Source organism: Ursus maritimus, unplaced genomic scaffold (assembly GCF_017311325.1).
Source record: "Ursus maritimus isolate PB19 unplaced genomic scaffold, ASM1731132v1 scaffold_9, whole genome shotgun sequence".
Taxonomy (NCBI): domain Eukaryota; kingdom Metazoa; phylum Chordata; class Mammalia; order Carnivora; family Ursidae; genus Ursus; species Ursus maritimus.
The window spans coordinates 50270965-50283283 of NW_024427107.1; the positions used below are offsets into that span (position 1 = coordinate 50270965).

General features: G+C 33.3%; 1 protein-coding gene across 3 annotated transcripts in view; it reads left to right on the plus strand.

The window, feature by feature from the left end:
* Window positions 1-12319, plus strand: part of LOC103661541 (oxidation resistance protein 1) — a 73922-nt gene that overhangs the window by 36730 nt on the left and 24873 nt on the right. For all 3 annotated transcript variants that reach the window (XM_040625567.1, XM_040625568.1, XM_040625569.1), the window contains exons 8-9: window positions 3374-3542; window positions 5020-5182. In XM_040625567.1, the coding sequence (XP_040481501.1) occupies window positions 3374-3542; window positions 5020-5182 (332 nt within the window). The remainder of the gene's footprint in view (window positions 1-3373; window positions 3543-5019; window positions 5183-12319) is intronic.

Here is a 12319-nt window from a genome sequence, read left to right on the forward strand (position 1 = left end):
CTCCTCGTTCCCCACAGACTAAAAAGCTGCTGTATCTTACGCCACTCTGAAGGGTGATCTAGTGGCCCGTGACTGATGTTTCTCTGGGGATAAGTTTATGGTCTCTAGTTTCTAATCTAGGGTCTTTTCTTCTCCCGTGGTGGATTGTACACACAAAGAGAGTCTTTTCCACTGTGTTCAGATACTCCTGATTCACTGTGTTCTGTCTTTAAACAATTTCTTGAAAATGCACACAAGCTCTATAAAAACCTTTGATTTCTCCATTTTCTCTTAATTCTTGGTGTGTTACCCCATTAAATTTTTTTCACTGCACATAAAATATTATAATTGCAGTTTTTAATTGCCAAAGTTTGTAATTCTACCTTTTTTAAGAAAGTGCAATTAAACATAAAAATTTATTTCTTAAATTATTCCAAGTATCCAGAAGTTCATCGTTGATTAAATGTTTTCCTTTAAAAAACACCAAGGATAAATTAAAAAACCATTTCTCGTTCAGTTTTAGTTTGTAGTACTATTTACTTATGAAAATTATAGTAATAGACTATGTTTTATTTCTAATATACAGTAACTTGCCCTTAATACATAATGGATTAAATGGGGTATAGTTCAGGTATCTAAGCTAACATTTCTTATATTCTATTAAAATACTGATTCCAAATAAATCCAATTTGCATATGAACTTCTTAAACTCAAAAGTAATGTATTGCTAAAATATATATAAAATTGACCATAGTAACCATTTTTAAGTGTAAAATTTAGTGGCGTTAAGTACCTTCACATTGTTGTGCAACCATCACCACTGTCCATTTCCAGAACTTTTTCATCTTTCCAAACAGAAACTATACCCATTAAATAGTAACTCCTCCATCTTTCCTCCCCTTTGCTCCTGGCTTCCATCATTCTACTCTTTGTCTCTCTGAACTTTTGTCTCTATACAAGGCACCTCATATAAGTGGAATCATACAGTGTTAGTTCTTTTGTGTGTGGCTTATTTCCCTTAGGAGAATGCCTTTAAGTTCATCTATGTTGTAGCATGTTTCAGAATTTCCTTCCTTTTAAAAGCTGCACAATATTCCAGTATACAGTTGACCCGTGAACAACGTGGGTTTGAACTGTGCAGGTCTACTTATGCTCAATTTTTTTTAATACAGTACAGTACTGTAAATGTATTTTTTCTTCCTTATGATTTTCTTAACGTTTTCTTTTCTCTAGCTTACTGTATTATGAGAATACGGTATATAATACACTTAGCATACAAAAACGTGTGAATCAGCTGTTGATGTTATTGGTAAAGCTTCCAGTCAACAATAGGCTATTAGTAGTTAAGTTTTTGGGGAGTCAAAAGTTGTACTCAGATTTTTGACTGGGGGGGGGGTCCGTGTCCCTATCCCCTGCATCATTCAGTGGTCAACTTTACATACCACATTTTCTTTATGTATTCATTTGTTAATGTACATTTGGATGTTTCTACCTTTCGGCTATTGTGAATAATCCTGCTATGAACATTGGAGTACAAATATCTGTTCGAATCTCTCATTTCAGTTTTTTTGGATATATACCCAAAAGTGTATTTCCTAGTTCCTGTGCTAATTCTGTGTTTAATTTAATTTTGAGGAACCCCCAATCTGTTTTCTACAGTGGCTGCTTATTTTATATTCCCACCAACAATACACAGAATTTTGGTTCAGTTTTTAAAATACCTGTACTGAATTTTCTTTACACCATCTTTTTTAGATATCCTGATGATATTCCGTAGATGTTAATTAATTTACTCAAAGAAAGTTCTATAAAAGATTGAATAATTCTTTTTTAATACCTTTTTCTTTATTCAGAACTAATGACTTTATTAAAGAACATTTGACAAATATAGGAGATTTTTAGATAATTTATAAAAATTACCTGAAATTCATCAATGAAATAATCAGTATTAACATTTGGTATATTTATCTTTGATTTTTGGTGTGTATGTGTATATACATACACATTTAAATACAGATGTATACAGTTTTGGTATTTGTATCCATATGTATTTTTTATATAAAATTAAGATTATACTGTTGTATCTTTTTTTCACTTAACATTTTATGTCATGAATAATTTTCCATGTCATTCTAGTTTTTTGAAAATATGGCTATTAATGGCCCTGTATTTTAACCATTTCTATACTGTTAAGACATTCAGTTGTTATTAACAATTCATATTGTTAAGTATTTCCTATCTTGGGTATTATAAAGAATGCTAGTGTGAATGTCTTTGTTTGCTATCTTTGTGTCTGATGGTTGCCTTATATTTTGAAATCTTTGAAAAAAATAAAGTGAGGGGTTCTGTTTAACCTAATGTGGTAGAATGCTTTCATTTTAGTGGGTTTGTTGGGGTATGGGATTAGATGAGGAGGGAGCACCTATTATGACAAAATACTAAAGGAGAAAAATTGATAAGTTTAGATATAGATGTACCTGTATTATCATTTGAGTTCTTTTTGAGGGGAGAGGGAATGAAAATTTAAGTAACTAATTCTAAGTAACTTGAGGTTCCATAGTAGGGAAGTATTCCACATTTCTGATCTTTAGTGACTTTATAATATAACAACATGGTTTAGTAAATATACAACTGTGGAAGATAATTATGGGGAAAATGGTAAAAGTTCACTCTTTTAATCAGATGTAAATATTGAGGCTCGAATAGATTTATGCACCTTGCACAGTACTGTACAGAAGAAGGCCATGACTAGGACCCAGTTCTCTTGATTATAAATAAGTGCTTTTTCCACAGTATGCCACCTTCATAAGGTAATAATGTCCAGAATCCTGAATTCAGTCATAGTGTCAGACCCTCAGTATACCATATGTCAGCATCTCTGCTTGGAAGAATTAGAGGTAATTCATAATAAACTGTCCAGACAGAGCCAGGTTATTGTTGATTGTTCCATCGTACCTCATATATAGGGAAAAGCTTCAAAAACATTTTTTTATTAAATTTTTGTCTGTAATAACTATATTAAAGTAAACCTTTAAAGATTCTACAAATGTGTTTAGATGTTATTGTAGAAGGCTGATAGAGTATATGCAGAAATTATATACGTGCATGTAATTACTTTAATATAGTTGTTCCAAGCAAAAATTTAACGCAAGAATTCCTAAAACTTTCCCCTTTTTTCCTGATATACATAATTTCAGTTCATAACTTGGGTGCTAGTTCACGAATCTTGTTGGAAGAAAATAAAAGTTATTTAAAAGAATTCATCTAAGTGACTGTCAGTAAATTAAATTTTATTCTGTATTATCAGAAATTTGGAGGTAAACATCACTTCATCCAAATTATTTAAGCATGGTGTAGGTGAATTGAATAAGCTCTGTTTGCATCTCATTTCTAGGTTCTGCACTTTTAAAAGAAAAGAGAAGGCATCGATTACATAAGTTCTTATGTCTCAGAGTTGGAAAACCAATGAGGAAAACATTTGTATCTCAAGCAAGTGCAACAATGCAACAGTATGCACAAAGAGATAAGAAACATGAATATTGGTTTGCTGTGCCACAAGAAAGGTAAAAAAACAAAAATTCAAAAACATTATTGAGATTCCTTGAATTAAAATGATCTTATATAACACCAGTGGAAAAGCACTTTTAAAAAACAGTTTATGATTAAAACCTGACATTAAATCTTTTTTAAATTATTTTTTTAAAGATTTATTTATTTGAAAGGAAAAGAGCACATGCCCCAGGGACGCACACAAGTGCAGGAGTTGGGGGAGGGGCAGAGGGAGAGAATTTTCAAGGAGACTCTCTTCTGAGTGTAGAGGACAACTCCAGGGCTGGATCTCAAGACCCATGAGATCATGACCTCAGCCTAAACCAGTAGTCAGAGATGCTTAACTGACCGAGCCATTAGGCACTCCTTAAAATTATTTAGCTCCTATTTTGTACTTTTTAATTTACACCACTTAAAATTTTATTCCTTTTTTATTTAATACAAAAAAAAAAAGTAAATGTGTACCTAGTTTTAGTGGTAAAGAAACCTAGTTAAAATGTCTTAGGGAGGCAAACCATAAGAGACTCTTAACTACAGAGACCAAACTGAGGGTTGCTGGAAAGGAGGTGGGCAGGGGATGGGCTAAATGGGTGATGCGTATTAAGGAGGGCACTTGTTGTGATGAGCACAGGGTGCTGTATATAAGTGATGAATCACTGAATTCTACACCTGAAACCAATATTGCACAATATGTTAACTAACTAGAATTTAAATAAAAACTTTAAAAAAAATGTCTTAGAGCAAGAAGTTCCTGAAAATATTTAACAGTATGGCCACTACCTCAGGGCAGGTAATGATATATAATCCCTTTTTAAAATTCAATTATCTATGCTAATTAACAGCCAAGAAAACGTAGGTATTTGAAATGTGTGTTTGATCCTCAAATAAGTTTATCAGGGATTTAATTATCTTTTGTAACACGTTTTGCTATAGTAAACAAAATTGAAAATGGGAGCGAGAGACTTAAAAGATTAGATCATCTATCCCTGAACCAATAATACATTGTGTATTCCTGGTATCACTTAAAAGTTAAACACATTAAATTTCTATTAACTTGGGAAAATTCTGTATAATGTCCAGGTTTTATAATATGCAGTTAGTAAATTGTTTAATCATATTTTACATAATCAGGTCATTGTGAGAATGAGGTCACAATTGCTGGTTCAGTTTCCTTTCCCATCACTAGTTTCTTTAAAGATAAAAAAAAAAAAAATACCATGGATAACATCTGAGCTTACTCAAAAGCATGCCGAAGAAATCTTAGCTTTTCTCAGAACAACTTGACAGAACACAGCAGAGTAAATTTTTTTAAGTTAAGTTAATGTCGTCTTGCCATTGGGCTTCGTTATCTTTTTTAAATATTTAAAGCATAGTATATGTTGTATTTTAAATCCTCAAGTTTTGTGAAGTTATTTAACAAATATCATTTTGTAATTATAACCAGGAGCACAGAATAGTAGGTCTTTTATTAACAGTCACATGTTCTAACAGGACGGACCACTTGTATGCCTTCTTCATTCAGTGGAGTCCAGAAATATATGCAGAAGATACTGGTGAATATACCAGAGAACCTGGATTTATAGTAGTGAAAAAGATTGAAGAATCTGAAACAAATGAGGATTCTACTAATGAAGCAGCAGCCAGAGAATGGGAGGTAAGGAGAAAAATGTGAAGAATTCATTGATCTTTTTACTTTGTGTGAATTTATAGGTAGTACAGGCAGAGTACAAGTCATCTTTGTACAAAAGAGTAATTTTTAAAGGTTTACTGTCCATGTGTTTATTGAACGAATCTGATTAGTAACCTTGGTTTGGTTTTTTTTTTTCTGTTTATCATTTTCCTTTTGCCTTGTAATATTAGAGAGGCAACTGATTGGCAATAAAATGACTTTTATTGAGTGCATTTTAAAATATTAATTGCTGTTTTACTAATTTTATAAAACATTTATTTCTTATCAGATTCATTTTAATATTACCTCCTGCATAGAAAAAGTGCACCAGTCATTTAACACATTCATGCCAGTTAGCATTCCTTTCTAAGTCCTTACCCCATCATTATTTTGAAATGAATTTACAATAATGCTGGGGAAGCTGATACCAATTTTACAGTGTAAAAATTTCATATGCTCAGATTTACTGAGCTTGTTTAAATGGCCAGAATAACACTAATTAACTTTCTGTAACCTCTTAAAGATACATCTTTTAATATTGCATATCATATTTTTACATGCATTGTCTTATCAAAATGATAAGGTGACAAAATCTGGTTTTTCTGTTCTGGTTGCCTGGATAAATGTCTTCTTGATCCATTAGAAAATATAGAGCAGATGCTAAAATGTGATATTAAACAGGATTAAATTTTGTCAGTCATTTGGTGTTCATGTTTGTGGTTGTTGATGTGATATGAATTTATTGTGCATGTACTTCATGTATAATGATTGAAGGTGTACATGGCATGTCTTTCCACCTGACTGTGAATTGTCTAAGTTCATTCTGTGTAGTATATACAGCATCAGTTTCCACTGTAGCTCCGATACAATGAAGGGAAAGTGGTAGCCTATACTGAGCATTGATTTTGGGTTCTTTTAATACTTAAACCAACGTTATCAATCTTCATACCAGCTTTATTCACAATAGGCCCCAAACTGGAAACAGTTTGAATGTCTGTCAGCAGAAGAATGGATATATAAATTTGGGAATATTCATAAAATTCCACTTAACTTAGCAATAAAAAAGATCTACTTGCACAGGCAACAACGTGGATGGATCTCATAGATCATGTGTTTAATTAAACCAAGCCGTGCGTAAAAGAGTATATACTGTGTAATTGCATTTACATGAAGTTCAACAGGGTAAAACTCATCAAAAGTCCATCAGACTACCTGTTTCTAGGGGTTGAGGGAGTTGCTGGGGGCAAGAGGGAACTTTATAGAGTACTGGAAGATACTCTGTATTTTTCCTCGGTGATGGTTAGTTGCATGGATGTTTACATATGTAAAATCCCTGTGTATTTAAAATTAGCTTTAGGAGGCTTTTAAAATAGCTCAGATGATCAAAGATGGGTCTTGTACCAGGGTAGCAACAGTTGAAGGTAGAGTGGAAGGTGATGAAATTAAATTTCTTAAACAGGTATAACCTAGCTATTAAGAGAGGATTTAATGACAACTAGGTAACAGTGGAGTTTCTAACTTGGGCGACGAGGAGGGTTGCAATAATTTCAATCAAATAAGGGACTTTTCTCCTTTGGGGTTGGAGCGCTTAACCTTGGAAATAATAGACTATCACTATTGATTGATTTATTGACTTTTTTAAAGATTCAAAGGAACTGCCTCAGTTCTTGTGGCAGATTCTGCAGGTTATAATTTCTGGAGAAAAAATAAACGTCTTCTCACCTGTTTTCAACCAGAATTAATTCAAATAAAAAGGAAATGGTAGAGAAAAAAATTAATTTTAGAAACTTTTTGCTGCATTGTCTAGGAACACTGCTGTACTATCTAAGACGGTAGCCACATCTTTATTATGTGGCTTTTGAGTACTTGAAATGTGGCTAATGCAACTAAGGAAATGAACTTTTAATTTTACTTACTTTCAGTTAAATTTTAAAATGGATACTTGATTCAATTGTTGGATAAGTTTTTTATACATTTGGAACAACTAGGATATATGAATTTACTTTTTCAACTATAAGTTTTATGAAATCTTAATAAACCTAAATCTAAACAGCATCAGGTATTTCCGGTGAAAATTTAATATATGAATTGAGAGGTGCTAATGTAAAATCTACTAATTCCTATAAATACAATAGCTACTACCCACATGTAGCTATTTAGCACTTTTGAAATGTGGTTAGTCTGAATTCAAATGTTTTATAAATACAAAATATACACTGGATTTTAAAGATTTAGAATTAAAAGAAAAAAGTATAAAATATTAATTTTCAGTGACTATTTTAGATATATTGAGTTAAATAAAAATCAAAATTAACTTTTTTTTAAATGTAGTTACTAGAAAATTTATAATTACACATGTCTTGCATTGCGTTTCTCTTGTACCATGCTGGTCTAGTGCCTGATGGTTACTAAGTGCCTAAATAAAAAGCATATTTTTTCATCCAAAGTCCATTGTTTACATTAGGGTTCACTCTTGGTGAACAAATGTTTAATGATATAAAAAGTATTTTAAATGTTAATGTTTTAAAAATGGAATTTTTTTAGAGCACTTAATGTAAAATAAAAGTACTTCAAAATGTGAAGTGCTTGCTGTTTGGGAGCCTTCTTCTGTGTCAGGGTGGAGAATAGGTGACTAGAGAATGTAGGATGAATTTATTATGGCTGCCAACTTGGACCTCAGTCTGTTTGAGTAGAGCAGCTAGTGGTACTTAGGAGATCAGTATTCCTAACTGCTATTTAGGCAGAAATATATTGCTAACCAGAAATTTATACATTGTGAAAACTTTTGCATATGATTAATTTACTCTGCTTCACTTTCTCTTCTATGTCCCTCCTGTCCCTCTCCCAATGTAAGCACCAGAGGGCAGGGTCTTGTCGGTTTCATACGCGACTATATGTTCAGAGCTAAGAACAATGCAAGCATGTAATTCATTGTCAATAGATATTATCTTACTGTTATTTACTCAATTAATGAAGAAATTTGGGCAAAGATTAGAATGGGATATAAAACTTTTACTCATCTTCCAAGATGGTCTGCATCCTAAAATAAGTTTTTATGTCAGTTGTAGTAAATATTTTGTCATAAATTTATAGACTCTCGAAGTTGGAATTAACTGGAAGTTCAGCCTATCTCATTTTACATTTTACACTATTCTTGGTTCAGCTTTAACATAATTCAGTGATAGTTTATTACCTCAAAGAGCAGTACTTTTCATTTTAGGACAACTCTGTTAGGAAGTTCTTTCTTACAGTGAGTTTAAAAAAATAAACGTTTGGGGCGCCTGAGTGGCTCAGTCGTTAAGCGTCTGCCTTCGGCTCAGGGCGTGATCCCGGCGTTCTGGGTTCGAGCCCCACATCAGGCTCCTCCGCTGGAAGCCTGTTTCTTCCTCTCCCACTCCCCCTGCTTGTGTTCCCTCTCTCTCTGGCTGTCTCTCTCTCTGTCAAATAAATAAATAAAATCTTTAAAAATAATAATAATAAAAATAAAAAAATAAACGTTTGTAAGTTTAGTCCGTTTGTCTTTGTTCTACCTCCTGATGTACATCAACAGCAAAAATTTTCTATATATTATGATAGTCTGAAAATATTTATTCCTTTTTAATCTTCCTCCAGGATTATTTTATCTGGTACTTCCACTATTTATTAACTCTTTGTAGATTCAACACTATCTTCATTATTACTCTTAAATGTGTTAAAACTTAATTGAAACTGTGGCACCCCAAATTACTAAAATGTGCACTTAGAATAGCAAGAAAAATTCTATAACATTTAAAACAATTTCAGTTCTAAAACATGCAAATTGAGGGGCGCCTGGGTGGCACAGTCGTTAGGCATCTGCCTTCGGCTCAGGGCGTGATCCCAGTGTTCTGGGCTCGAGCCCCACATTAGGCTCCTCCACTAGGAGCCTGCTTCTTCCTCTCCCTCTCCCCCTGCTTGTGTTCCCTCTCTCGCTGGCTCTCTCTCTCTCTCTGTCAAATAAATAAATAAATCTAAAAAATTAAAAAATAAAAAAGTAAAACATGCAAATTGAAAGTCCTATTGAAGATAATTAGAAAATACTGGAATTTAAGAATTAGAAATAATGAGCTAAGGAAGGAAGAAAGAAGTACAGTATTAGAGATTTGTATAGTGAATTCCAGAGAAAGGTGAGAGCAGCAGAAACCTGCATTCACTAAGAGCAAGTTAGCCAAATTTTAAGGCGGTCAGAAGTAAGAGCCTCTATTCTAAGATTCCTGATTATTGGGAGAAAGAATCTGAAAATACTATGCATATAACTCAAGGTGTGTAAGAGATTCTTTACCATATATTCTTTATTGTTATAGTTTAGTCAATATAAAATAGCACAAAAACATCGGCTTACCTCGTTTGCTTTTTCCAGCCATAGTAACTGGAGTTCCTTAACTATGAATCCTTCTGCTAATAACATAATAACCTTATGTTGCAACCAGAAAGAAACTGTTTATTGTAGATTCTTCCCCTCTAGTTTCTGCCAGTGTCACCAGTGACAAGAAGTAGAGCTTGTATAGTGACGATAATGTTTTACGTGAGGCTTTGCAGTTTTGTGAAAAATGTTACTTTTTGATTTTTGATGGGGATTGTTTTTTGTTGTCGTCGTCGTTGTTTTTATTATAATAATTTTTTTTATTATATTATGTTAGTCACCATACAGTACATCCCTGGTTTCTGATGTAAAGTTCGATGATTCATCAGTTGCGTATAACACCCAGTGCACCATGCAATATGTGCCCTCCTTACTACCCATCGCCAGCCTATCCCATTCCCCCACCCCCTCCCCTCTGAAGCCCTCAGTTTGTTTCTCAGAGTCCATAGTCTCTCATGGATGGGGATTGTTTTTAAAGATTTTCACTGACAAGGGAGATATTCTAATGGCATTTCAACGAAGTGTAGGAAGGTCTTGAGGTAAGGGTGCGGAAAGATGCCTGTTGACACTGTTTCCTCATGATAGTGCTATGATTTGATAAACTTACAAAAATAGAGATAAATAGTATTATTAATTTGCATATACCATCACTCAGCTTTATCAGCTTATTCCATCTGTAATCCTTCCTTTACCCCAGTTCACATTTCTTTGAGTGTTATAAATATGTTTAAAATACATGTAATATGAAAAAATTTTTTACAATTTATTGAATCAGGATCCAACTAAGCTCCAAATGTTTCGGTTAGTTAAAATGTCTCTTTAAGTCTATAAATGTAGGTTTTCTGTCTATTTCTTTGCTGTGCTTTGCTATTTTTCCTTGTAATTTTCATTTTTGAGAAATTAATTTTTTTTCTAGAATGTTGTACAGTCTGGATTTTGCTGATAACATCCCCACAGTGTTATTAACATGTTCTTCTGCCTTAGGTCTGGAGCAACCCATTTAATCATAGACTGTCATCTTTATTTTATTGATAATTTCTCTAAGCTTATTTCTTATTTGGCCAAAATCCTCATAGTAACAAATCATAATTGTTAATCTGTAATTCAGAGCCAGTTGTCCTTTTCACCATGCCAAGTACTTGGCAGAACCTTTGAATCATTTGGGGGAGCTTTCAAAAAACTTATTGCTGCAGGGTCACCTCAGACCAAATGAAAATCAGTGTTCTGTAAAGCTCCTCGGGGGTGACGTTGTACAGTAGAGGTGGAAAACCCACTGTGCTACCCTCGGTGTTGTGTTACATATATGCCATGCTGAGACTGTGGAAGACTCTTTCAAACTATATTGATCATACTGTAGTTTAATTTTCAAGGCCCTGTCATGCAAGTTGTATAAAAATATTTTTCAAAATATTCCTCATACTTTGTGTGTTGCATCTGCACACCAAAAACATAAAGTTATTCACTGTGGAGAAAGGTTTCTTTAATCATTTTATGCCTTGATTTTTAAAAGCATGGTTTTTTGTTTGTTTTTTTTTTTCTTATCAATAACAGCCAGGCTGAATTACTTCAGGCATAGCTACCTTACACACCAGAGGATTTTATCACATTGCATACTCAGAGGCACTACAAGGAGAGGGAAACCAAGAAACATATCACTCTGTAAGTCATTGATCTGTACCTCTTGAACTTGTCCATCAAATACCCTTTAAAGTTTGATGTACTTGACAAGTACCCAAGAGTCTAGGAGTATAGTCTAACACAGCAGCCACATATTATAATAAGCTTAAAATATCTTTGAAGCCTATTTTATCCTTAAGATTCATGTGAATTTTGCATTCATCTTTTTAATTTATCTGATGTAACATAAAAAGAATTTTTTAAATTTCTTATCATGTAGTAGAAGTGGTGCTACAGGAATATATAAGTCCGTTTTAGCCTGTCACCAGGTACCACAGGGCTCAGTGACTGCACCCCCCCAGGCTCTCACCCTCGACCCCAAATACCAACTTGAGAGTCTCTAATAGACTCTAATAGTCTATCAGTCTAATAGTCACTAATAGTCTTAGAGACTCTGTTAGAATCCTGTGAAAGTTTTTTTTGGGTTTCAAAGTGTCATAGGTGTTGGGCATGCCAGTCTTGCTGCTTGAAATCTCAAAAATGGAGCTTTTAAAGCTACCGTTGCTTGTTATCCCACTTCCTTTGAGTTGACTTTCACTCCTTTTCAGATAAGAAGTGGCAAAAAAGTTAATTTTATACCACTTACAATTCAGTGTCTTTCAAATTCCAAACCTACTAATTAAGACATCCAGTGCCCCTAGGATGATAAAACCAATTCAGAAATTGACTTTATTAAATTAGCTTTCATCGATTTATTTTGAAGTTTACCTCCCGGTTTTATACTTGTTGATTAAATTTTAAAATATGAGTTTACTGGTATTATGTGCCAGTAGATTATATGGCATAATAGTATTTCTTATTCTTAAAAGTAATGATTATAATTAGAAGTATATCATGCGGGTTTAGTCCTCATTTCTCATTTGCCAAATACTTGCCAAAGTATTAATAAAAATATATTTCATTTGATTTTTGGTTTTTGAGATGACTTCAGTTATTTGGTGATTATCATTTCTTAAGCTGTCAGATATTCTGATATTCGTTTTATTAAACAGAAGGATTTTTTTTAATTAAGGCAAAAGTAATGCTAACATTGAAATTGAGGCAAAATTCCTTATCACTTCTCA